Source organism: Nerophis lumbriciformis, linkage group LG30 (genome assembly GCF_033978685.3).
Source record: "Nerophis lumbriciformis linkage group LG30, RoL_Nlum_v2.1, whole genome shotgun sequence".
Taxonomy (NCBI): domain Eukaryota; kingdom Metazoa; phylum Chordata; class Actinopteri; order Syngnathiformes; family Syngnathidae; genus Nerophis; species Nerophis lumbriciformis.
In genome coordinates, this window is record NC_084577.2 from 18540098 (window position 1) to 18567944 (window position 27847).

At 40.4% G+C, this 27847-nt stretch overlaps 1 protein-coding gene across 1 annotated transcript in view; it reads left to right on the top strand.

Moving 5' to 3' along the window:
• The first annotated feature begins 8866 nt into the window (after positions 1 to 8866).
• inppl1a (inositol polyphosphate phosphatase-like 1a) overlaps positions 8867 to 27847 on the top strand; it is a 48583-nt gene continuing 29602 nt past the window's right edge. The window contains exon 1 of the mRNA XM_061925753.1: positions 8867 to 9332. Within this exon, the coding sequence (XP_061781737.1) occupies positions 9154 to 9332 (179 nt within the window). The 5' untranslated portion in view covers positions 8867 to 9153. The remainder of the gene's footprint in view (positions 9333 to 27847) is intronic.

Sequence of the window (27847 nt, forward strand, 5' to 3'; positions counted from 1 at the left end):
AACAAAATCAATGTTGCTATGAATTATTGCATCAATGAAATATTCCCCTTTGAATTTTTTATATCTGTATATCGACAGATAGACCTGAAGTTGATCTGGAGGTTTAAGTATTAAATAAAAATAAATAAATAATATGTGGTCTATTTTTAACATTTTTATGACTGAGACCCAGGGAAAAACTGGGGAAACCTAAAGGTTATTGAAAAAATCTCTATGTTGTATTGGTTTTAAAAATGTTCCTGCATGCTTTGATTTTTTTCAGTGTGCAGCACTCATTGGAAAAAGTTTGGACACCCTGGTTTAAAGGATGTTTTTCTTGTCAGCATAAACTACTATAGTTTTTTGTCATATTGACCCAGAAGACCGTTCCTGCAAAAGTATTTTCAGGATAAATTCATCCATCCATCCACTTTAGGCAGGGTACACTCTGGACAAGTCGCCACCTCGTCGAGGGCCAAAATAGATAGACAGGCAACATTCACACTCATTTTCACACACTACGGCCAATTTAGTGTTGCCAATCAGCCTATCAATCAATCAACAATTCTTATTTTAAAATTAGCTTCATAATCCCTCCTGTGTTAATATTGAGCCATTTTTGTCGAGTGGTCGTGCTGTGGTTGCATATCTCCAAGCCGCTTGTGTGTGTGTGTGTGTGTGTGTGTGTGTGTGTGTGTGTGTGTGTGTGTGTGTGTGTGTGTGTGTGTGTGTGTGTGAGTGACAGAAAGAAAAGCTCTGACTTACATGGTTAGAAGTCATTTGGCGCCACCTGTTGGTTTGTATGTAGAAGCCCCTGTAAAGCAAATATGAGGGTAAAAATACTGCTTTATATTCAAGTCAATTCTAGAAAACTGTATTGTAAAAAGGGTGTTCAAATTTTTTTATTCTACTCATCGCTGCACTTGGAAAAATTAAAAGATTAAACATTGTGTTGTTTTTACAATATTGTGCATTTTTGCTCTATTTTTGTTGATTAAATTAGCTCTTGACATCCCTGCCTTACCTTTTTTGGTAGACATAGAAACTGCATTTGGACAGTTGATATGTGATTATTTACCGATAAAGTGTATTTTATAACATGTACCTACAGTATATTCATTTTCTATACCAAGAGAAGCTTGACATCGACCCCAGTTTACTTTGGGTACACACTGACAGGACTGATCACCTGTCGGTCACAGGACTGACACATGGGCCCCGTTTACACTGCACACCAAATCTGATTATTTTGCCCTCAAGCGACACAGATCAGATTTTTGTTGCCAGTCTAAAAGCTTCAAAGTGCTATAAACCTGATCTTTTCACATCAGATTCAGGCCACATCAGGAGGTGTATTTTCCTGAACATAGGGCGCACTGGTTATAGGCACACTGCCGATGAATAGTCTATTTTTTTTAAACTTTTTTCATATATTAGGTGCACCGGATTATAGGGTGCATTAAAAGAGTTATATTATTATACAAATTGAAAACAATTCCTTGTGGTCTTCATAACATGTAATGGTGTTTCTTTGGTCAAAATGTTACATAGATTATATTTTACAGATCATTTTCAAGCCGCTTTCTGACAGTCGCTTCAGGATGCGCCGTTTTGTGGACGGTCTTATTTATGTGGTTCACCTTCGGCAGCTTCTCCTCCCCGCCATCTTTGTTGTAGCGGTGTAGCATGCAAGGACGGGAGTGTAAGAAGTTTTAAAAGATGGAGCTAACTGTTCTAATGACATTCAGACTTTACTTAAATCAATAACGGAGCAGCATCTTCTCATCCAGAAACAACAACAATGTGTCCCGTGAAAAAGCGTCCGACCGGAACTCTCTAATAGCTAAAGTTCCTTGGGTGAATAATGTAAACTCACTACACCGGTATGTTTTAGCGCTTTCATGGCGAGTTTACTGACAGATATAAGTAAGAATTTTACATTACTACGGAGGATGAATGTCCCATAACAAGAAGATAGAGAAAAAGAAGAAGCTTATTGACTACGGTGTCGCCACAGACTACAAAGGCGGACTGGCGCAAATTTTCAGGACTTATGCAGATCCCAAATACAGATCAGCAGGTACCAGAAGGTAAGAAAAGTTGCTTTTGCATAATAATGCGAAACAAAACGCCAGATAATATGTCTTACCTTATACACACAACATAATAATACTTGTATATTTAATGCGCCGACAATCCATCAAGAGGTGCGGCTTCATAGCTTACCAAAGTCGTACTAAAACATTTTGATAGATTTTTGAGAATGTTCTATATTTTCAATGGAACATGTAAAATGTCCTCATGGAGCCCCACTGATAACCCATCGATCCATCCATTTTCTACCGCTTAATCCCTTCGGGGTCGCCGGGGGTGCTGGAGCCTATCTCAGCTACAATCGGGCGGAAGGCGGGGTACACCCTGGACAAGTCGCCACCTCATCACAGGGCCAAAACAGATAGACAGACAACATTCACACTCACATTCACACACTAGGGCCAATTTAGTGTTGCCAATCAATCTATCCCCACTGATAACCAAAAGGTTTAATTGCATTTTTTTTTATTTCGGGGTTTCAAAGTAAACTTGACCAACTTTTTTTCCCCAAAATTAAACACTGAAATCAAAAAATGACAGTTTATATTGTTTTACGACAGTGTGAATAAAATTGGTGTTTATAATGAGAGTAAAAGGTGACATTTTTGTCACAAACACTATGTATATTAAGACCTGATCTTGAGGGGGAAAACAGCCAACTAAAATTTATTACAGGGAAAATAGCTTAAAATAACTCATATAACTTCAAATTCATATGTTTTCACAAAATTAAAAAAGTACATTTTTTTCATTAAATGGGTATTTAGAGGGTCAAAATAATCAATAATATAATAATTAAAAATGTATAATATATACTGTATATATATATATATATATATATATATATATATATATATATATATATATATATATATATATATATATATACATATATATATATATATATATATATATATATATATATATATATATATATATAAAGATAATTAAAATAATACAAATCAATAAACATTTGGTATTTTTTTATCTGGATGATGCCGCATGTTGGCTTTTGACGTGATCCAAGGCTGCAGAGAGTGTAGACAAAGTGCAAGCAGGAGGTCCTTTTGTCAGGTACAATGGCGAAAGAAAAGCAACAGAGGTCGAGTAGGAATTCTCAAAACAACATAATAATATTGACATACAGAAAATCATAACTTTTGTATCCTTAACATCGCATATGGTGTGTGAATTAAACAATGCTCCAAGAGTTAAAGTTATTGTGTAGTTAATTAAGAAATGTCATTTTAGGATAAAAGTTGTGTTGTGACATGTGAGGTTAGACACATATATCTTAAGAAATAGGTATATACCTAACAGTAACAACCAAATACTGTATGATCCTAAATCCAATACAATACTTTTGAAAGTACAAGTAGGAGTAATGTTGGTTCATCTGGTATTAGGTGTCTAGCTTCTCAAACATTTGATAAATGAAACTTAGCACGGGGAGAACATGCAAATTCCACACACAGAGAGCCGATCCTGGTTGAAACCCATAGAACCACCTGGCTGGCTGTGAGGCAGACATGCTAAGCAATATGGAAAATGCAAATACAGTTTGGTATTAGTAGTCAAATGTAGTTGTGTTTTCCACTGGTGCATGCTAGCGTTCTTGAGCAAGGTGATGATTTCCAGTTTACTCGTACTTTGCCTGCTGCAACTGACTTCTTTAGTCACGGCTATTCTAGAATCCCCCAGGACACAAAGCTTGCAAATAAAACCAAAATCAATTAAATCTACGATGCGAGTGCAATGGTGTTTAAGTTCACTAGTTTTGTTTCATTTTTAAATCCTAATTATTGAAAATAAAAGATGGGTTTCAAGTTGTGCTATAACAGACTTGTGAATTATATTTGTTGTATATTTGATTCTGCGACAGAGTTCTTAACTCGAAACACTTGTATCTTAAATCAACGTCTCCAATTCAAATGAATTGAAATCAATTAAATTGGTGTTTGGCCTGCCAAAACAAAACCATTTTAACACGTAAAATGCCTTTAAAAAAAAGAAAAAACTAACTTTTAGTTTTATGAAGTACTTTAATAATAATATACCTTGGGGAGCAGACATCTACTGTATCTCCTTCCAGTCAAACACACCATCCGCAGCTTTTACATATTTTCATGGATAAATGTTCGCTACTTAGATATTATTTTAACGTTCTTGGATGGAGTTAGACTCATTCTGCTTCAGTATGGTGTAGACAAGCAGTGCTACCTATGCTCAAATTGCTTCAACATGTTAGCTACACGCGCTCTCTTGTTTTTGATGATTTCTTTTTTCAATTCAATGAATATCATCCACTTCTTTTCCTCAGCACTATCCTTCATACTCACTTCCTTCATCCCAATGGTTAGAAAACAAAGTTATGTCGATCTCTATAATTATGAGCCAATGCTAGCGTGTAACACGGATCTTCCCTGCGGCATTCGCTCGGCCAACTAATGGATGCCTGTAACTCAAATTTTCGACAACTTAAAGCATAATAATTAGCAGAGAAACAGCTCTAATGTCAAAAGAATCTTAAATTGTGACACTCTTAAGCTGAGGTACCTATGGATCCCATTTCTGCAACTGAATAAAAATACATCTACTTTGTATACAAAATGGTAAGTCATATTTATGAGATAAAAAAGCCATAATTATTGGGTAAGAAAGACGAAATTATGGGATAAAAAGTCATAATTATGAGGTAAAAAAAACTAAATTATGAGACAAAAAAAGTCAAAATTATGAGATAAAAAGTCGCAATTATGAGAGAAAAGTCAGAATTATGTAATGAAAAGTCGACATTATAAGATAAAAAGTTGTAATTATTAAACAAAAAGTCTAAATTATGAGATAAAAAGTCATAATTATGAGGTAAAAAAAATCTAAATTATGAGATAAAATATTGTAATTATGGAATAAACAGTTTAAATTACGAGAAAAAAAGTCATAATTATGAGCTAGAAAGTCCAAATTATGCGACAAAAAGTCGAAATTATAAAAACAAGTCCTAATTATAGTATCAATTGTAAGTATGAGATAAAATATAAAAAATAACCGACAATAAATCGAAGTTGTGAGATAAAAGACCTTTATGAAGAAAACAAACAAGGAACCCAGATTTCCCTTGCCCGGACGCGGGTCACCGGGGCCCCCCTCTGGAGCCAGGCCCCGAGGTGGGGCACGATGGCGAGCGCCTGGTGGCCGGGCCTGTCCCCATGGGGCCCGGCCGGGCACAGCCCGAAGAGGCAACGTGGGTCCCCCCTCCAATGGGCTCACCACCCATAGCAGGGGTCATAGAGGTCGGGTGCAATGTGAGCTGGGCGGCAGCCGAGGGCAGGGCACTTGGCGGTCCGATCCTCGGCTACAGAAGCTAGCTCTTGGGACGTGGAACGTCACCTCGCTGGGGGGGAAGGAGCCTGAGCTAGTGCGCGAGGTGGAGAAGTTCCGGCTAGATATAGTCGGACTCACTTCGACGCACAGCAAGGGCTCTGGGACCAGTTCTCTCGAGAGGGGCTGGACTCTCTTCCACTCTGGCGTTGCCGGCAGTGAGAGGCGACGGGCTGGGGTGGCAATTCTTGTTTACCCCCGGCTCAGAGCCTGTACGTTGGAGTTCAACCCGGTGGACAAGAGGGTAGCTTCCCTCCGCCTTCGGGTGGGGGAACGGGTCCTGACTGTGGTTTGCGCTTACGCGCCAAACCGCAGCTCAGAGTACCCACCCTTTTTGGATTCACTCGAGGGAGTACTTGAGAGTGCTCCCCCGGGTGATTCCCTCGTTCTACTGGGGGACTTCAATGCTCATGTTGGCAGCGACAGTGAAACCTGGAGAGGCGTGATTGGGAAGAATGGCTGCCCGGATCTGAACCCGAGTGGTGTTTTGTTATTGGACTTTTGTGCCCGTCACAGATTGTCCATAACGAACACCATGTTCAAACATAAGGGTGTCCATATGTGCACTTGGCACCAGGACACCCTAGGCCGCAGTTCCATGATCGACTTTGTAGTTGTGTCATCGGATTTGCGGCCTCATGTTTTGGACACTCGGGTGAAGAGAGGGGCGGAGCTTTCAACCGATCACCACCTGGTGGTGAGTTGGCTGCGATGGTGGGGGAGGATGCCGGACAGACCTGGCAGGCCCAAACGCATTGTGAGGGTTTGCTGGGAACGTCTGGCAGAGTCTCCTGTCAGAGAGAGTTTCAATTCCCACCTCCGGAAGAACTTTGAACATGTCACGAGGGAGGTGCTGGACATTGAGTCCGAATGGACCATGTTCCGCGCCTCTATTGTCGAGGCGGCTGATTGGAGCTGTGGCCGCAAGGTAGTTGGTGCTTGTCGTGGCGGTAATCCTAGAACCCGTTGGTGGACACCGGCGGTGAGGGATGCCGTCAAGCTGAAGAAGGAGTCCTATCGGGTTCTTTTGGCTCATAGGACTCCTGAGGCAGCGGACAAGTACCGACAGGCCAAGCGGTGTGCGGCTTCAGCGGTCGCAGAGGCAAAAACTCGGACATGGGAGGAGTTCGGTGAGGCCATGGAAAACAACTTCCGGACGGCTTCGAAGCAATTCTGGACCACCATCCGCCGCCTCAGGAAGGGGAAGCAGTGCACTATCAACACCGTGTATGGCGAGGATGGTGTTCTGCTGACCTCGACTGCGGATGTTGTGGATCGGTGGAGGGAATACTTCGAAGACCTCCTCAATCCCACCAACACGTCTTCCTATGAGGAAGCAGTGCCTGGGGAGTCTGTGGTGGGCTCTCCTATTTCTGGGGCTGAGGTTGCTGAGGTAGTTAAAAAGCTCCTCGGTGGCAAGGCCCCGGGGGTAGATGAGATCCGCCCGGAGTTCCTTAAGGCTCTGGATGCTGTGGGGCTGTCTTGGTTGACAAGACTCTGCAGCATCGCGTGGACATCGGGGGCGGTACCACTGGATTGGCAGACCGGGGTGGTGGTTCCTCTCTTTAAGAAGGGGAACCGGAGGGTGTGTTCTAACTATCGTGGGATCACACTCCTCAGCCTTCCCGGTAAGGTCTATTCAGGGGTACTGGAGAGGAGGCTACGCCGGATAGTCGAACCTCGGATTCAGGAGGAACAGTGTAGTTTTCGTCCTGGTCGTGGAACTGTAGACCAGCTCTATACTCTCGGCAGGGTCCTTGAGGGTGCATGGGAGTTTGCCCAACCAGTCTACATGTGTTTTGTAGACTTGGAGAAGGCATTCGACCGTGTCCCTCGGGAAGTCCTGTGGGGAGTGCTCAGAGAGTACGGGGTATCAGACTGTCTGATTGTGGCAGTCCGCTCCCTGTATGATCAGTGCCAGAGCTTGGTCCGCATGGCCGGTAGTAAGTCGGACACGTTTCCAGTGAGGGTTGGACTCCGCCAAGGCTGCCCTTTGTCACCGATTCTGTTCATAACTTTTATGGACAGAATTTCTAGGAGCAGTCAAGGCGTTGAGGGGATCTGGTTTGGTGGATGCAGGATTAGGTCTCTGCTTTTTGCAGATGATGTGGTCCTGATGGCTTCATCTGGCCAGGATCTTCAGCTCTCACTGGATCGGTTCGCAGGTGAGTGTGAAGCGACTGGGATGAGAATCAGCACCTCCAAGTCCGAGTCCATGGTTCTCGCCCGGAAAAGGGTGGAGTGCCATCTCCGTGTTGGGGAGGAGATCTTGCCCCAAGTGGAGGAGTTCAAGTACCTCGGAGTCTTGTTCACGAGTGAGGGAAGAGTGGATCGTGAGATCGACAGGCGGATCGGTGCGGCGTCTTCAGTAATGCGGACGCTGTATCGATCCGTTGTGGTGAAGAAGGAGCTGAGCCGGAAGGCAAAGCTCTCAATTTACCGGTCGATCTATGTTCCCATCCTCACCTATGGTCATGAGCTTTGGGTTATGACCGAAAGGACAAGATCACGGGTACAAGCGGCCGAAATGAGTTTCCTCCGCCGGGTGGCGGGGCTCTCCCTTAGAGATAGGGTGAGAAGCTCTGCCATCCGGGAGGAGCTCAAAGTAAAGCCGCTGCTCCTCCACATCGAGAGGAGCCAGATGAGGTGGTTCGGGCATCTGGTCAGGATGCCACCCGAACGCCTCCCTAGGGAGGTGTTTAGGGCACGTCCGACCGGTAGGAGGCCACGGGGAAGACCCAGGACACGTTGGGAAGACTATGTCTCCCGGCTGGCCTGGGAACGCCTCAGGGTCCCACGGGAAGAGCTGGACGAAGTGGCTGGGGAGAGGGAGGTCTGGGCTTCCCTGCTTGGGCTGCTGCCCCCGCGACCCGACCTCGGATGGGTGGAGGAGGATGGATGGATGGATGGATGTGAGATAAAAGAGTTGACATTATGAGATAGAAAGTCATAAAAAGTCAAAATTGTGAGTTCAAAGTCAAAATGATTAGATAAAATGTCAAAATTATGATAATGAAAAGTCATAATTATGTGCTGTATAGTTGTTACAAATGTATTAAATGTTTAGCTTTGTTAACCTACAAAAAGCGAGCTTTGCAAACAAAGATGTCTATATTTAGAATCACAACCAAAATCTGCATTGTCAAAAAACTTTTAAACTATACCATTTTTTTCTTCTCTGTCCATTGCACTCCACTTCTTAGTTTTAGTGTTTTAATTTATTTAGTGTGTGGAGTATCTCTATCCTAACATCTACTCCTGCCAAAGAACCTTATAAAGAAACAAACGTGACGGGATACAAAGCAAACTGTTTTTATAAAATAAAACACGAGAAGGAAGATTGGTAGAGTCGTACTTTTACTCGGAAAATCTTTACCGGAATTGTCCATGTTGTGTTTGCCTGCAGCTCCTAGCGTTCCAGTGTGGATTTACATATACAGATTTCCGTGGAAGTGTGGAGTGTGGCGAGCATTTCAGTAACCGACAAGACAGACGCAAACAACTTTACGGAACTTTCCTGTCGTCCTTGTCGTTTTTCGCCGTACAAAAACATCCGACTCGATAAGGTTTTTGCAACTTTCGTCGCCTCTCAACTCCCCGTCTTACTTTTTTTTTTTCCGCCGTAAGTCAGGCAGGCAGGCGGGGGAGCTTTTCGGACAAGTCGGGAAGCAGTTGACGCCGGTTAGAAGGGCTGTGGCCATGGCTGGAGGTGGCGGCGGCGTCGGGCTTTCTCCACTCGGGCCCGCACCGCCGATGTGGTATCACCGGGACCTGAGTCGAGCTGCGGCCGAGGAGCTGCTGGCCCGCGCCGGGAGAGATGGCAGCTTCCTGGTACGGGACAGCGAGAGTGTCAACGGAGCTTACGCTTTGTGTGTGCTGTAAGTAACTTTATCATCGAAAAAAACAACACTTATTTTAGTCAGTCATATTTGCTGCTTTTGCCACTGCATGCATTTTTAGTTAGCGTGATGCCTTCAGGGACTCTTCTTCAACTCTTCTACAGAAACAGCAATCTTGGTGGTGTGTTTGTGGTCAGATTGCAGCAATGGTTGTTGCTTTAGCTTTCTGTTGAAACGTATGCAAGGGATGCATACTGTGTGTCAAACTCCAGCATGGCACTCTTAAAATTTCTCATGTTAGATGTGGTCGCCTGCAGCGCCTTTTTTTTTTTTTTACAAAGCACTCAACCCAACTGTGGGTGCTGAGCACTGGCATTAAACTAAACAGCAGAAAAAACACATCATGTTTTAATTTAAAGCTGGCTGATACACTTTGAGGCCTCATCACCCCTAATAAGAGTGCCCACCCTTAAACACTTTACCACCACTCCCTGTTTTCTGGCAATTCCAACAACATCTCCTCTCTACTGCACAAGCAGACGCTCACATTTGCAAAACAAACATTACTAATGGTGTGTGGTGGTGTTTGACAATGAATCGGACACATCAAATGAAGTTTGGAAAGGCATGCTCCTGACAGGAAATAAAAAGGCCTGTTCCACATGACTTGGCTGTGACGTTGACCCCGACCTACATCCCCTCATAGGATAGTTTACCCCACGCTGAGTTCATGCGTGTGTGTATAGATGCACCTCGACTTGGACATGCACGGTCCACTCTATTAACATTCAAACTGCCGTAATTTCCGGACCATAGGGGGCACCGGATTATAAGGTGCTGATGAATGGTCTACTTTTTTTATATTTTTTCATACATAAGGCGCTAGTGCTGGGCAATATGGGAAAAAAATGTATATTACATCATTTTACCGTATTTTTCGGAGTATAAGTCGCACCGGCCGAAAATGCATAATAAAGAAGGAAAAAAACATATATAAGTCGCATTTTTGGGGGAAATTTATTTGATAAAACCTAACACCAAGAATAGACATTTGAAAGGCAATTTAAAATAAATAAAGAATAGTGAACAACAGGCTGAATAAGTGTACGTTATATGACGCATAAATAAATAACTGAGAACGTGCCTGGTATGTAAACGTAACATATTATGGTAAAAGTCATTTAAATAACTATAACATATAGAATATGCTATACGTTTACCAAACAATCTGTCACTTATACTTAGACTTAGAAAATCTTTATTATCCCCGAGGGGCAATTTGGTTTGCAGCAGTAGTCATTAAAAAACAAGGTTCAACAGTAAAACGAGGTACAACAGTAAAAAACAAGGTGCAACAGTAAAAACGAAGTACAACAGTAAAAACAAGGTACAACAATAAAACAAGGTACAAATACATAAAATACATACAGCATACAAACCATCATGAAAGCATTGAGCTAAAAACTAAAAACATTTGTAAAACAATAAAAACTAATCATCACACGTCGCTTCCCACTAAATAATAAACTCCTAATTGCTAAATCCGATGAAATCTTATACGTCTAGTCTCTTACGTGAATAAGCTAAATAATATTATTTGATATTTTACGATAATGTGTTAATAATTTTACACATAAGTCGCTCCACAGTATAAGTGGCACCCCCCGGCCAAACTCTGAAAAACAACTGCAACTTATAGTCCGAAAAATACGGTATATTACGATATAGCTATGGTACGCTTTCAGTTCTATGAAAAATGTAACAACATACATGACCACTTGCCTTTTTTTCTCACTTTATTTGCAAGTGAAATAAACGAATACATTTGGTATAGCAAACAACAATAGCAACAAATACACATTTTTCAGGGTTCACTGCCACACACAGCCACATGAACACTAACACTACACGAAGCCTGACCGGACAGTTTAATAATAAACGGGATACTGCATGCAAAGGTACACCCTCACACTCTATTCAGAGGTATATTAGAAAAATGACATAAGAAACATGGATAAACACAGCAATATTAACGTTAGCTGTCACACATACCTTGGTGTGATCCTCTGGGAAATAAGTAGTTTGCAGGTAGCGATAAATAAAGCCAGACTGACGAGCTACCCCCTCGTTTGGGTAGGAGTTTGTCCTGGGACTCCGTCTCTGCTGATTGTGGGGGTTCAATTTATTTTTCCGCCAGCGCATCGCCTACCTGTCCTGTCTCCATGTTTACTTACAATGATCCCCTCATGTGTGTAACCCAGGTAACCCGCAACGGCGGGAGACGCTGGACACAAAGCGGGCACGTAAAGCGGCGTCATGTCGCAAAATCGAAATAGAAATGCGAGCCTACATGTCAACGCATCCTTTTTCTTTGTCAGAAAATATTGTTTTCTCTCCTGTTTGACACCACATACACTTACTGAATGTGCAATTATTGTTGTTACTATGAATCATCTGATGGCACAAGCCCTATGGATAAAATACAGCCTATCGCTTGAAATGATAAAAATAGAAATGGCACGATAGACATTTTTCTATCGTGCCCACATTATGTATCGTCATATCGCCCAGCACTATAAGGCGCACCGGATTATAGGACTCATTAAAGGAGTCATATTATTATTATTTTTTTTCTAAATTGAAAACACTTCCATGTGGTCTACATAACATGTAGTGGTGGTTCTTTGGTCAAAATGTTGCATAGATTATGTTTTACAGATCATCTTCAAGCCGCTTTCTGACAGTCTCTTCCGGATGCGCCGTTTTGTGGGCGGTCTTATTTACGTGGCTCAGTTTCGGCAACGTTTTTTCCCCGTCGTCTTTGTTTTAGCGGTGTAGCGTGCAAGGACAGGAGTGGAAGAAGTGTCAAAAGATGGAGCTAACTGTTTTAATGACATTCAGACTTTACCTAAATCATTAACGGAGCAGCATCCCCTCATCCGGAAACAACAACACCGGAAATGTGTCCCGTGAAAAAACGTCCGACCGGAACTCTCTAATAACTAAAGTTCCTTGGGTGAATAATGTAAACTCACTACACCGGTATATTTTAGCGCTTTCGTGGCAAGTTTACTGACAGATATAAGTAAGAACTGTACACTACTTTATATTAGAAATGGCAACAGCGGAGGATGAATGTCCCATAACAAGAAGATAGAGAAAAAGAAGAAGCTTATCGACTATGGCAGATGCACGCAATTTGTCAGGACTTATGCAGATCCCAAATACAGATCAGCAGGTACGAGAAGGTAAGAAAAGTTGTTTTTGCATAATATTGCGAAACATAACGCCAGATAATATCTTCCCTTATACACACACCATAATAATACTCGTATGTTGAAGCACATCAAGCGGTGCGGCTTCATAGCTTACCAAAGTAGTACTAGAACATTTTGATAGATTTTTGAGCGGCATGTGTAATGTTATATATTTTAAATGGAACATATAAAATGTTGGTGTTGTTTACTTGAGGCATATTGCCATCATAGTGCAGTCTACACGTATCTCTTATGTTTGACTGCCATCTATTGGTCACAGTTATCATTACACTATGTACCAAATAAAATTGCTTAGAGGTCGGTAAGCAAAACCAGAATTATTCCGTACATTAGGCGCACCGGGTTATAAGGCACACTGTCGAGTTTTGAGGGGGAAAAAAGGATTTTAAGTGCGCCTTATAGTCCGGAAAATACGGTACTTGTCTCATGTATGTGGTAGGGATGTAACGATACGGCATTAAAGATAAACCACGGTAAAACTCCCGGTGATTAGTGTTGCTGTCTCAAGATAAAATGATTGTAAAACCGTTAATGATAACCGCTCTGACTGGTGTCTGTCTCATTTCTTGGAGAAGCCAGCTAGCACGCTAATCGCAGGCTTAGCTTAAATTCTAACATGAATACAAGACACATTGAGGTCTTTCCTCATGATGAAATTTCATACCCCAATTTTTAAACTTGTTACAAATTGCTCTCTCAGCAACTAAAGGGGGGGTACAAACATTAAGATTTTCCAAATCTTAAGCGATGTTTCTATCTGTTACAGACCCCACTCATAAAGACAAAAAAAATCAGGCATTGAGCAGTTTGACCTTTATGCAGGTATGTGTGGTGTGCTACGATAATATCAACACAGCACACACATACAGATTCTGTCCCACCATGGAGCCTAACTCTAGTCCTTCAGACACGAAACCACAAACGTGATCTAAAAAGGTGGGTGTATTGATCTAAATATAGATAGTATCGATACCAACGTGGGTATTGATGAATTGATTAATACTAGCGTGTTGGGATTCTTACTTTTGTTGTAGTTTCTCTTTTATAGGTCCATTATTTGCAGAACATCATTTCTTGAGGAGCAGCACTGTGGAACAGTGGTTAGTGCTTATACCTCACAGCGAGAAGGTCCAAGGTTCGATTTCTGGGCTCGGGGTCTTTCTTTCTTTTGTATGTTCTCCCCATGACTGCGTTGGTTCTCTCCGGGTACTCCGGCTTCCTACCACCTTCAAAGACATGCACCTGGGGATAGGTTGATTGGCAACACTAAACTGTCCCTAGTGTGTGAATGTGAGTGTGAATGTTGTCTATCTATGTTGGCCTGCAGTGAGGTGGCGACTTGTCCAGGGTGCACCCTGCTTTTCGCCCCCTCTCTGCGACCCCGAGAGGGTAACAAGCAGCAGAAAATGGATGGACGGATGGATTTTGTAGAGGCAAATTCACATAAATATTAAATAATTTTGACGTTTCAAGTCAAAAGTATCGGTATCAGTTTTGGCAAAATTAGCCCTGTATTTACAGTACTTGGTATCTGAATGTACTCGTGTTCAGAGACTCTACTTCTGTCCCTCAATGTCTCAGACGAAAAGCGAGCGACAGCCAGCGTGACGTCACACTTGCTTCGCGCTGCTGCTCCAGTTGGACTTTCTCTCCTTAAAAGCCGCCACCGTCCTCTTAATATTTACACATTTGTAGATCGCTGTCCTCGGGTATATCTGGGATATATTAATGTTACGTCCACGTCGCAAACATGCTGACTATGCTCCAGACAATAGCATGTGTCTTGTTTATGTTGTCACAACAACCGGTTTCTGCAGCGCTTTATTCAGGGCTCAAAGTGTTTTTCGGCGGTTGCACAAATAATAGGCTGTATACTGTGTATATATATATATATATATATATATATATATATATATATATATATATATATATATATATATATATATATATATATATATATATATATATATATATATATATATATGTATCCATTCATACTGTAACAACCTGCTGGTGGTAATGTTTTTGTTTGTGTGGTTTTGATTTGATATGATTTTTTACCCATGATTGCAAACGCAGTGTCTGTGCCTGAAAGCCGATTGGTGGAGAATGAGGAAGTGTTGTTGTGTGTCTGGGGAGGCACGGAGTTTAAAGTGTTTTCACGGGAGGTAAAACCTGTTGGAATTGGGTCAGTTGCTAGCATAAGATTGACAATAAAAGTTAAAAATAGAGTCAGACTTTTGACTTCTTCTTCAGGCTACAATACATACTACTTTAATTTGTTTTTACGTAAAAAGGGAAGTGAATTATACTTATGTTGCGCTGTTTTCTCTAGAGACTCAAAATGCTTTACATAGTGAAACCCATTATCTACATCTTTTTTAAGCTACAAAGCCGCCCCCTTTATATCCTTTCAAGGTGTTGCGGCTCTGATTTTGCTGTGGCGGTGCGCCACCATCAGTTACATTAAGGTGAAACCCTGCAATAACTAATATGAATGTTTTAAAATAATCTTACATCCCTATTTGAGGTTTTCTGGAAATTATCACTGTTCTACAATTTTCAAGTTCTGAAGCAAAAAAAATCATATTTTTAATAATCAAGTTAATATCATAAAACATTATCAACAAAATGATCATAATTCTAATTAAAATCGAAGAGTACCTACCTCTTAAAGTTGTGTTCGGTTAAAACGGACTAGCTATTAGGATTCGGTTGGTGCATCTGCCTCACAATACGAAGGTCCTGAGTAGTCTGGGGTTCAATCCCGGGCTCGGGATCTTTCTGTGTGGAGTTTGCATGTTCTCCCCGTGACTGCGTGGGTTCCCTCCGGGTACTCCGGCTTCCTCCCACCTACAAAGACATCCACCTGGGGATAGATTGATTGGCAACACTAAATTGGCCCTAGTTTGTGAATGTGAGTGTGAATGTTGTCTGTCTATCTGTGTTGGCCCTGCGATGGGGTGGCGACTTGTCCAGGGTGTACCCCGCCTTCCGCCCGATTGTAGCTGAGATAGGCTCCAGCGCCCCCCGCGACCCCAAAGGGAATAAGCGGTAGAAAATGGATGGATGGATGGATGGTATCTGAATGTACTCGTGTTCAGAGACTCTACTTCTGTCCCTCAATGTCTCAGACGAAAAGCGAGCGACAGCCAGCGTGACGTTACACTTGCTTCGCGCTGCTGCTCCAGTTGGACTTTCTCTCCTTAAAAGCCGCCACCGTCCTCTTAATATTTACACATTTGTAGATCGCTGTCCTCGGGTATATCTGGGATATATTAACGTTACGTCCATGTCGCAAACATGCTGACTATGCTCCAGACAATAGCATGTGTCTTGTTTATGTTGTCACAACAACCGGTTTCTGCAGCGCTTTATTCAGGGCTCAAAGTGTTTTTCGGCGGCTGCACAAATAATAGGCTGTATACTGTATATATATATATATATATATATATATATATATATATATATATATATATATATATATCCATTCATACTGTAACAACCTGCTGGTGGTAATGTTTTTGTTTGTGTGGTTTTGATTTGATATGATTTTTTACCCATGATTGCAAACACAGTGTCTGTGCCTGAAAGCCGATTGGTGGAGAATGAGGAAGTGTTGTTGTGTGTCTGAGGAGGCACGGAGTTTAAAGTGTTTTCACGGGAGGTAAAACCTGTTGGAATTGGGTCAGTTGCTAGCATAAGATTGACAATAAAAGTTAAAAATAGAGTCAGACTTTTGACTTCTTCTTCAGGCTACAATACATATTACTTTAATTTGTTTTAACGTAAAAAGGGAAGTGAATTATACTTATGTTGCGCTGTTTTCTCTAGAGACTCAAAATGCTTTACATAGTGAAACCCATTATCTACATCTTTTTTAAGCTACAAAGCCGCCCCCTTTATATCCTTTCAAGGTGTTGCGGCTCTGAGTTTGCTGTGGCGGTGCGCCACCATCAGTTACATTAAGGTGAAACCCTGCAATAACTAATATGAATTTTTTAAAATAATCTTACATCCCTATTTGAGGTGTTCTGGAAATGATCACAGTTCTACAATTTTCAAGTTCTGAATCACAAAAAAAATCATATTTTTAATAATTCAAGTTAATATCAAAACATAATCAACAAAACGATCATGATTCTAATTAAAATCAAAGAGTACCTACCTCTTAAAGCTGTGTTCGGTTAAAACGGACTAGCTATTAAGATTCGGTTGGTCAAGTGTGAACACAGTCCAGGACACAAAGGACTAGGCCAAACACGTCTGTCATTGGACTCTACGATATTGCCTAAAAACCATATTGCGGTAACGATGTATATCAGGATATATTCTTTAGCATATCAATTATAGTAGAACAATTTCAAAACAAGTTAGATATTACAATGGATCCTCTTTTTGAATGCTGATGTATGCAGTAGCGTATTGCATCATACACGTTTTTGGACGTCTACGCACAGTGTAGTTGTTGTAATATTCTCTTTCTAGACCAGTGGTTCTTTACCTGCGTTCGATCGAACCCTAGGGGTTCGATGAGTCGGGCTCAGGGGTTCGGCGGAGGTCAAGACACACCCGACTCATCGTGTAAATAAAAACTTCTTCCTATCGGCGTATTACGGATACGGCAACAGCAGAAGTCACACTGATTTGCAGGTGTGTAATTTGTTGTGAGTTTATGCACTGTGTTGGTTTTGTTCTTTGAACAAGGTGATGTTCATGCACGGTTCATTTTGTGCACCAGTAAAAAAACATGGTAACACTTTAGTATGGGGAACATATTCACCATTAATTAGTTGCTTATTAACATGCAAATTAGTAACATTGAGATCTTAACTAGTCATTATTAAGTTCTTATTAATGCCTTATTCGGCATGACCTTATTATAACCCTAACCCTCTAAACCCTGGCCCTAACCCTCTAACCCTAACCCTAACCAAATAACTCTACCGGTAAATTAAGTCTTTGTTACTTAGAATATGTTCTCCATACTAAAGTGTTACCAAAAACATATAACTTTGTCTTGAATTAGAATTGTATTTTTTATTTTTTCACTAAAGAAGGGTTCGGTGAATGCGCATATGAAACTGGTGGGGTTCGGTACCACTAACAAGATTAAGAACCACTGCTCTAGACTCTTACTATTCCATCAAATATACTACCTAATTCACTCTCCGCTGTAACGTGGTTCCAGCTAGACTCCTGTTAAAGTGTACTAAGAATGCATATTTCTGTTGTGTTGTTACTTTAAATTCAAGCTAGTTTATTGGTTACTGTGGTTTCTTTTTTTGCCCCGCGCTCTCTTGCTCGGTGTGTCCCATATAGAGGCGAGTATAAGTGACTTAGAAGCAGCTCCACATTGTGCATGGACAATAGAGGTGGGAATCTTTGGGCATCTCACTGATTTAATTTGATTCAGATTTTTGTGGTGATGATTTGATTCAGAATCGTTTGTCCATTCAACACGATTTTGGTAATATATTATTTGGTATAGGGCTGGGCGATATGGCCTTTTATTAATATTTCAATATTTTTAGGCCATGTCACGATACATGATATATATCTCGATATTTTGCCTTAGCCTTGAATTAACACTTGATGCATATAATCGCACCAGTATGATGATTCTATGTGTCTACATTAAAACATTCTTGTTCATACTGCATTAATATATGCTCATTTTAAACATTCATGCAGAGAGGGAAATCACAACTAAGTCAATTTACCAAAACTGTATTTATTAAACAGTGGCACAAACATCCATGTAATTTCAAAACAGAAAGTGCAAGATTGTCAGAGACATTTTGAAACAAGCTATTAGTGCACTTTTGTGAATGATTGTCACTAAGATGACATATCAAAACAACACAAAATTAAAGTGCACTTTTTGTACAGAACGCCACTACAATAGTTAAAAACAAATAAAGTGCACTTTAGTGCATGATGTCACACAAGATATTTCAAAAACTATCAAATAAAAATTGTTACTGCAATTACCACAACAGCAGAGGGGGAACACTTCTTGAACACACAAATGATGCAAAGCCCTCAGGAAGGAAGTACATTATTAGTAAGTGTGATCACCACGGTATTCTTTTTTTATTTATTTATTTTTTAAAGTAAATTAACATTGTATCTTAGTTTTAATCAATGTCTCCACAGAAGGGTGGCGGCATGGAGAAAAAACATGATGACGATGACCACATAACTGGAAATGGAACTTATTGTGATGTAGCGGTAGCGCAGTAATTTAAGTGGGCACCTGTGTCTTTTTCCTGGCTGCTCATTACTATGACTAATAAGCCGTAATAAATAACAAGAAAAAACCCTTGATGCTGAGTGCCAAGCAGGGAGGTAATGGGTCCCATTTTTATAGTCTTTGGTATGACTCGGCCGGGGTTTGAACTCACAACCTACCGATCTCAGGGAGGACACTCTAACCACTAGGTTTTAAAGCCACGGTTTGGTTAATTTTCGATACAGTAAAGGAGCAAAATCAAAGCATTAAAACTGCCTAGCTTTATGTAAACAGCTTTAATGATCTTTAAAAAAAACTGCTGCCAGGTAACTATACAGTACAAATATCATGTAAAAAAAATTAAATAATTGAAGAATGTTTTAATCGCATGGAAGATTCAAGAACCAATCCAATGTAGGTCAAAATATAGACATCTTAGCTTTGATGGCATCGGCAATTGTAATGTAATGTCTAACAATACATCTCATTAATTATTTTTGATAAATTATTTTATTTTTAGAATATGCAGAGGGACAATAAATATGGCACCAGGGCTGCATATCGGACATCCCTGTTTGAACATTATAAATTATTTTATTTTTAAATATAACGTTCCCTATTGCCTGAAGTGCAGCATCAATAGTTCCAGTTTGTAGAACTGTTTTTGTTCCCCGTGAGTGTGCCGCCAGGATTGGCCTCGTAACTGTTCACAGTGGTCTATCACCAGAGGGTCTCCAGGCTGTGACTTCTTCTTGGCGCTATTGTTCACAATAGGTAGGCCGCATTCTATTATTTTTTCCAGATGCCACGGGAAATACTTCCTGTCTCTCAATTTTAAGGTGACTGAGTGAGAAATCTGTCAATCCTAAGTGGTTCGGTACCAAAAATATCAGGCTACCAATATGTCTACGGTCGTGCGATTAACTGGTTATTTGTTTGAAGAAAACCTCTCTGCGTATCTTTACACATTATTTCGTAATTGATGGAATGTTACAATTATGTTTTGAGCAGGAGATGAGTTTCAGACTTATTTTTAAACAAACAAACTGGTAAAAGCGACTTATTAAAATCATCGGGTTTTTTTGGCCACACATGAAGTGTTTCCTCTCAGTGGGCCGCAAATGTGGCTTAAGAATCTCTAGCTCATTGCTTCACTTCCTCATGTGCCCTGCTTTATTTTGTTGTCATTCTTGCCAATGCTACTAAAGTGGTGACATCACATCTAGATTAAGTAATATTACTATTAGACCAGAGGTTTTAGTCATATGAACGGGCTTATTTACACTACACAAATTATATTATAATGATATTAAAATTGATTATGGACCTTGCAATCTATTGTGTATAGATCTATACATTCACTGCTAGGGACAACTTGATGAGGCCAATCAATCTAGTTGGATTTTAGGAATCTATCCTAAATTGATACATGGATTAGTAGGTTAATCTTTACATCACTAATGTAATGTTGATTCTGCATATAAACACAAACTGTTTCCTTACTGGTTAAAGCTTCAATCAGATGTGACTTGTAAATTCTAGACCGCATACATTTGATGAATAATCATTCTAAAAGTGATATTAAATTGTAGGAAAAAATTTGAAAGCATCAGATTATCACATGTGACTGATAATGTCGATGCATTGTGTAAGCAAGAACGTACTTCACTCAGAGAGACATATAAGAGCAGAGTTCAGTGTGACTGCTGTAGGTACAGGAAACAGTGGGCCAAGTCATATATGAGTCATCCTTTATCATGTTCCCTTCAATGGGTTGAATACTTCCAGGGTTTCCCACGTATTTCCAATATACCTGTGGCGGGGTGGTGAGTGTGTCCTGGGTGGGGTCAAGACGATATCATCATAGAATGTGCAGAATAGGGAGATAATGCATAAACCGTGTTTTCCGGACTATAGAGTGCACCAGCATATTAGCCACGCATTAACATTTTGGGGAAAATTAATATATTTTTATATATTAGCCGCACCAGACTATAGGCCACAGATATATACGTTGCGAAATGAGTTATTTACACAGAAAGATTTTGTAAATGTTCATTTACATACTTTAATTGTTTCTACTCAGTGGCCTAGTGGTTAGAGTGTCCGCCCTGAGATTGGTAGGTCGTTAGTTCAAAACCCTGGCAGAGTCAAACCAAAGACTATAAAAATGGGACCCGTTACCTCCCTGCTTGGTACTCAGCATCAAGGGTTGGAATTGGGGGTTAAATCACCAAAAAAATGATTCCCGGGCACGGCACCGCTGCTGTTCACTGCTCCTCTCACCTCCCAGGGGGTGAACAAGGGGATGGGTCAAATGCAGAGGACAAATTTCACCACACCTGGTGTGTGTGTGACAATCATTGGTACTTTAACTTTAACTTAACTTAACTAAATGGGGTCTGTAACACGGCAGTAAAATGGCTGATCAAACAAAACAGAAGTCATCATCATGAACCCACTCGCTGTGGAAGCTCGCTCTCCAATCAGCTTAACACAATAACTAATAAAATCTATTATTATTATTATTACACGGTGACGTCTTGGTGAGTTTACAGAGGAATTTGTGAAACTGAAAGAATACAAAAAGAATGCTGTTGTAACTTACAAAAACTAACACAGACACTTGTAAACGGGTTAGCATATCAATGACGCTAAAATCATTACATCACGATAGGACGTACAAATATGCATGAAAACACTCCTACATACTTCAGACATGGGACAGTTTATTAAGTAAGTGTTTGTTATACTGTAAAATAGGGCTGGGCGATATGGCCTTTTATTAATATCTCGATATTTTTAGGCCATGTCACGATACGCGATATATATCTCGATATTTTGCCTTAGCCTTGAATTAACACTTGATGCATGTGTGGCACCGAACGGAGATGTTAACATGCGGAGTTTGAAGCACTCTTCATTCTCTAGCGGGTGACTTTTCAAATTATACTACAAATTAGCAGTAGTGCTAAGTTGCTAACTCTTTTGCCATGTACTTGTTCAACATCTTCGCGCTTGAATCCAAACCACCGCCAGACGATGGACCCCCTGCTATTTTTCTTGGGAATTAATTCTTCCTTCATTTGTTACCAGATTCGCACCTTCTCTCTCTCGTATTACCACTCGCATCTCTTCGCTAGCATCACAGCTAACGTTACCCATGCTGCTATCTGTCTGCTCCGCGAGGGCGTATGACGTTGCACGCGCGTCAGTATGTGACGTATGTAAGAAGATGCGCTTGTTTTAAGTCTCTGTTAGAAGGCGAGACAAGAAAGAGTGAAGAAAAGCCTGTAGTGTAATGCCCGCAACTAAAAGCAACTGCGTGAGAACGCATACTCGAATATCACGATATAGTCATTTTCTATATCGCACAGAGACAAACCCGCGATATATCGATATATCGCCCAGCCCTACTGTAAAACTTACAAACGTTGCTTGGAGTGATTAATGAAGAATCCAAAAGAGTAAAACCGCTATGGACGGCTAAAAGACTGAAAAAAAAAGAAACACTACCAGTAAATGAAAGGACACTGAATAGCACAAACAATAAAGCACATTCATATTGTATTTGCTTGTTTGTTTGTTTTTTTTACTTTTTATTATGGCTGTCAGCGGAGAAAAATCCATAATATATCCGCACCGTCTTTTAAACCGCAGGGTTCAAAGTATAGGAAAAAAGTCTTATAGTCCAAAGTTTACGGTATACTTATATAAAAAGCTAAAAACAAAGTTATATGTACATTCAAACACGAATCTGTGGTATTATCATATATTTTTTCTTATTATATATCGTTTTGCTCTATTTTTCAATTGTTGCTGCTTATTGTACAATGTAACACAGGCTGTTGAGAATTTTCCAAGTTTCTAGAGACTTCTCCAATCCTTTTAGTGACTCTTTCAGTATTAAAAATGAGTAGCAATAAAAATCTATCATCTTTTTCTGGTGCTATTGGAGACTCTACTCATGTTTGGAGACTCTTTATTTCTGTTGCTCGGTGTCCGCCACTAACCGTGAGAGCTGCAGCGAGCCTCAACTGTCCCAAAACACTCACTGACGTCCCACTTACTGAACGCTGCTGGTCCAGCTGCACTTTCTCTCCTTAAAAGAGAGCCACTCTCCTCTTAATATTTGAACATTGCACATTTTGTAGATCGCTGTCCACGGGTATATCTTGGATATATTAAAGTACATCCACATCGCAGAAATGCTGCCTCCGCTCTAGACAATTGCGTGATCAAAACATCCTGTTTCAGCAGTGTTGTTTCTGTGATCCAAGTCTTTTTTTGCTGGCCGAATTTTAAATATATATATACACACATACACACACAATACATATGTACACGTATGAATATATGTGTATGTAATATATTAATTACATTTTTTTTACATAAAACACCCACGTTTTTTAAGGTGTGGCGGCTTTTATTTCGCCATGGCGGTGCACCACGATCAATTACAAGTAAAGCAAACCCTGACCTCACTTCTACAGTTTGTGAACTAGTGGCATTTTTATATTTGGGTAGTCTCCAGGATGACGTTGATCCCATCCTAGGAGTACATTAGCACCCTTATTGACACCTCTGTCCAGTAAAACCTCTAAGGTCATCTTAATTCAATTCAAACAACTTTATTAATCCTTCAACGGGCAACTCATTTTGAACAGCATACATGGCCCACAATAAATAGTCAATACAACACATCAGACAACATGGAGTTTAGAATGAATAATACAAAAGCTTGTGATAACATACTCAACTGTATAAGTAGAGATAATCTACAAACCACATTACTTTAAGAATTACAAAATAAAGGAAAGAATAAAAAGAAAACCGTATAAAGAATTTAACAGTCTAAGAGTCTGAGTGGAGAAGGGATGAATCATTTAGAGAAGCGAAACAAACTGACAAAAACTGTTTCTCCCACAGGTGATAATTTCAAATTAGAACATGCAAATATTAATTTTATACTATATTTCTTTATTGCACTTTGAAAGTGATATAATGATATTTCAAGTTATGAGTGCCCCAGTTTACAGGATTTTTGTGATACGAGCTGTCTGCAAGCAAAAATTGGGGATGTCCCGACCGCTCGTTGGCATAGTGAATGTCACAATAAACCCCTAAAAATCCCACCATAACATCCAGTCTTACTCAATAGCAATGAGTTATAGCTAAAGATCGACATAACCGTATAACATAAATTTGTTTTAATTGCTGTATTGCAATACCTGTTTTTCGAGGTACGAGCTGTCACAGAACTAAATAAACCCTTTATTCCAAGGTACCACTGTAATCCAGAGTTGGATTAGATCAGAGATTTAGTATCTGTTTTTGCAAATACAATTTTTTATATACATGGTTCATGGTTTATTTATGGTTTTAGTTTATTCTGAACATGCATACAATTACAATATAATACATCACATTTGTTCAGTTTCCCATTACAACATGTTCAAAAAGGAGAGTCTATTTAATCTTACTTCTTTCCCATTTCATAGCAATTACTAAAACATGTATTCACCTCCTGTTCTCCCTTTTAACACAATTTGCACCACAAATAACAAATAATAAAGTTCTCAATAAATAGTTAAATAAGTTGAAAATCACCCAATGAGATGAATAGCATTATCTCATTTATCATTAAAGTTTAAAACGTTTCTCAGGATTCTTATTCTTTGTAAACACTTTAGTTTGAACAGTATCTTAAACTGAATCATATTAGTACATTGTTTGACTTTTTTACTTAATCCATTACATAATTTAATTCCACCTAATGATATAATAATTGTCTTATGTGTTGTACTTGCATACAAATGTTTTAAATTTGCTTTTTCTTTAAGGTTATATTTCTCTTCTTTTTGGCGAGTGTGGAAACCCCATGATGTGTTCCTCGTTTAAGCTGCTACTTTCTGAATCCTTTAAAAAAACGAAAAAAAAACATACACAACAATGCGTCATCTTAAATCACGTAACTTCTGATGTAAATGATTTATTTTTCCCTACTCATTGTCAAAAGAAAAATACAACCAAAAGATAACCGTTTGATGCTCACTCAGCTGAGGTTTCTGACTTTAGTTGACACTATTCAAACAGTGGTTCAAACCCCATCGTTTTCTGCAATTTAGGGACATACTCTTCCTCAAAATTTGGATGGATTACTGATTATAAAACTTAAGGGTCATCCGACCTTCCAATATATTTAAAGCTAGAAGTGAGCTGATCTTTTCAGAAATGCGGAGTTTATTTCAAGATGCTTTGGAGATATCAGGGTGACTGTAGGTCAGTAAAGTTACACGTTTTTGTTTATTTTATTGCAGCCAAATTGAGTTTCATAAAACCACTGGCTGTAGAAAATCCATATATTTTTATAACCTTCTTCCTCATTCGAGTCACGGGAAAACTGAAACCTGGATGACTTGGGGCATGATATGGGTACACCCTGGACTGGTTGCCAGCTAATTGCTAGGCACATTTAAACTAACAACTTAACATGCATGTTTTTAGAATCTCAGGCCCTAACCCTCAAACCTAACAGGGAGAACGCGCAAACGCAGCATAGAGATGCCCAAAAGGATATTCGAATCCTTGATCTCCTAACTGTGCAGCCAACATGCTAACCATGAGACACTGTGCAACTGTCTGTAGAAACAATATACATTTTTTTGTGTCGCATTATTAGATTCTTAGGGCGTTGAATTTATCGCAACAGGACTATTAGGATCTCAAATTGTGAGCAATTTCATTCTCTAAAAATAAAATTACCTGGATGAATGATAATATTCACAGGCACATTTTTTGGCCGAATAACCCCTAAAAGAAAAATGCCCATGAGCGTTTAATGTCAAAACTGTACTGACATTGCCAGCTAAATTGTATTTTTGATTAAATCTTCTTCAAGTTTTTAACCGGCACTACCAAGTGATTAATTATAATTGAATACAGTTCCCTACATTCCTACAAGACATATGAATTTAGGTGGTCAAATTTACGAAAAATAAGCTCCCACTAAAAGGTGCTGAGATGCATTTAACAACAATTTGTTATTTCGTCTGGACAACTACAACAAAAATGGAAATGTTTTCCTTTACTTTCCCCGTCAGAAAGCTCTTCCTCCGTGTCTTTGTAGCACGTCTAAACATGTTGCATCTCAGACCCACACGTCTGTGTTTTTGTGGTCTGGTGGCGAAAACTGTCTGCACCTTTAGTTTTGTACAGTGCAACAAATAACTTGATAGGATTGTATGTACTAATGTTTCAGTCCTTTTGCTCTTGCACATTCTATAGATTACGTTACCGAAATTTGCAGTATTTTTAAGATGGTGTTGCCCCTGCGCGCACACACATACACACACACACACACTGTGTAGCCTTGGGTTTTGTCTGTCGGTAAAGTTGTCTATCTATTTTTCTTTCCCCTCCCCCTTGAAACAATAGTATTTACTCCGGCAGAGAAATTGTGTCAGCTGCCAACAGGAAGATGAAAACATACTCAGCACAGTAGTAACTGCCACCTAAGACATGTACTGCCACTGGTGCATTAATGATCTGTGTTGTCATATTCAACCACACTTGGAGTCACCAATTTTTCTGCAATTTTCCACCTGTCAATCACTTGGCATATTTTGTGCCATGGCAAACAACAATTTGGGGGGAATTCCTTCTTGTGTCACCGAGAATGTTAATATAATGTGTGGTGATGTCAGTAGTTGGTAAAGAACAAACTTTTATTTTATTTATTTTTTTTACTATATTTGCATGAGTTATGTTGTCTACTTGCAGTTTAACTACGTGAAGGATTACACAACCTCGGCTGTGTTTGTGCCTCACTTCTAATGTCTACTGACTGTTTGGACAAATCCGCAAATTCAGCGAAAAACTATTAAAATGATTGTAATCAAACAAAAACTGCATTTACTGAAGAGACGAGTGGAGCCTTATTCTTATTTCTCATAGGTTTTTAGACTGAAGACTGTCTTTAGACTGCATGTCTCCGGCTTTTTTTTTTAACTGCAGCATCGTGTGGACATCGGGGGCGGTACCTCTGGATTGGCAGACCGGGGTGGTGGTTCCTCTCTTTAAGAAGGGGAAGCGGAGGGTGTGTTCAAACTATCGTGGGATCACACTCCTCAGCCTTCCCGGTAAGGTCTATTCAGGTGTACTGGAGAGGAGGCTACGCCGGATAGTCGAACCTCGGATTCAGGAAGAACAGTGTGGTTTTCGTCCTGGTCGTGGAACTGTGGACCAGCTCTATACTCTTGGCAGGGTCCTTGAGGGTGCATGGGAGTTTGCCCAACCAGTCTACATGTGCTTTGTGGACTTGGAGAAGGCATTCGACCGTGTCCCTCGGGAAGTCCTGTGGGGAGTGCTCAGAGCTATGGGGTATCGGACTGTCTGATTTTGGCGGTCCGCTCCCTGTATGATCAGTGTCAGAGCTTGGTCCGCATTGCCGGCAGTTAGTCGGACACGTTTCCAGTGAGGGTTGGACTCCGCCAAGGCTGCCCTTTGTCACCAATTCTGTTCATAACTTTTATGGACAGAATTTCTAGGCGCAGTCAAGGCTTGGAGGGGATCCGGTTTGGTGGCTGCAGGATTAGGTCTCTGCTTTTTGCAGATGATGTGGTCCTGATGGCTTCATCTGGCCAGGATCTTCAGCTCTCGCTGGATCGGTTCGCAGCCGAGTGTGAAGCGACTGGGATGAGAATCAGCACCTCCAACTCCGAGTCCATGGTTCTCGCCCGGAAAAGGGTGGAATGCCATCTTCGGGTTGGGGAGGAGACCCTGCCCCAAGTGGAGGAGTTCAAGTACCTCGTAGTCTTGTTCACGAGTGAGGGAAGAGTAGATCGTGAGATCGACAGGCGGATCGGTGCGGCATCTTCAGTAATGCGGACGCTGTATCGATCCGTTGTGGTGAAGAAGGAGCTGAGCCGGAAGGCAAAGCTCTCAATTTACCGGTCGATCTACGTTCCCATCCTCACCTATGGTCATGAGCTTTATGACCGAAAGGAAAAGATCACGGGTACAAGCGGCCGAAATGAGTT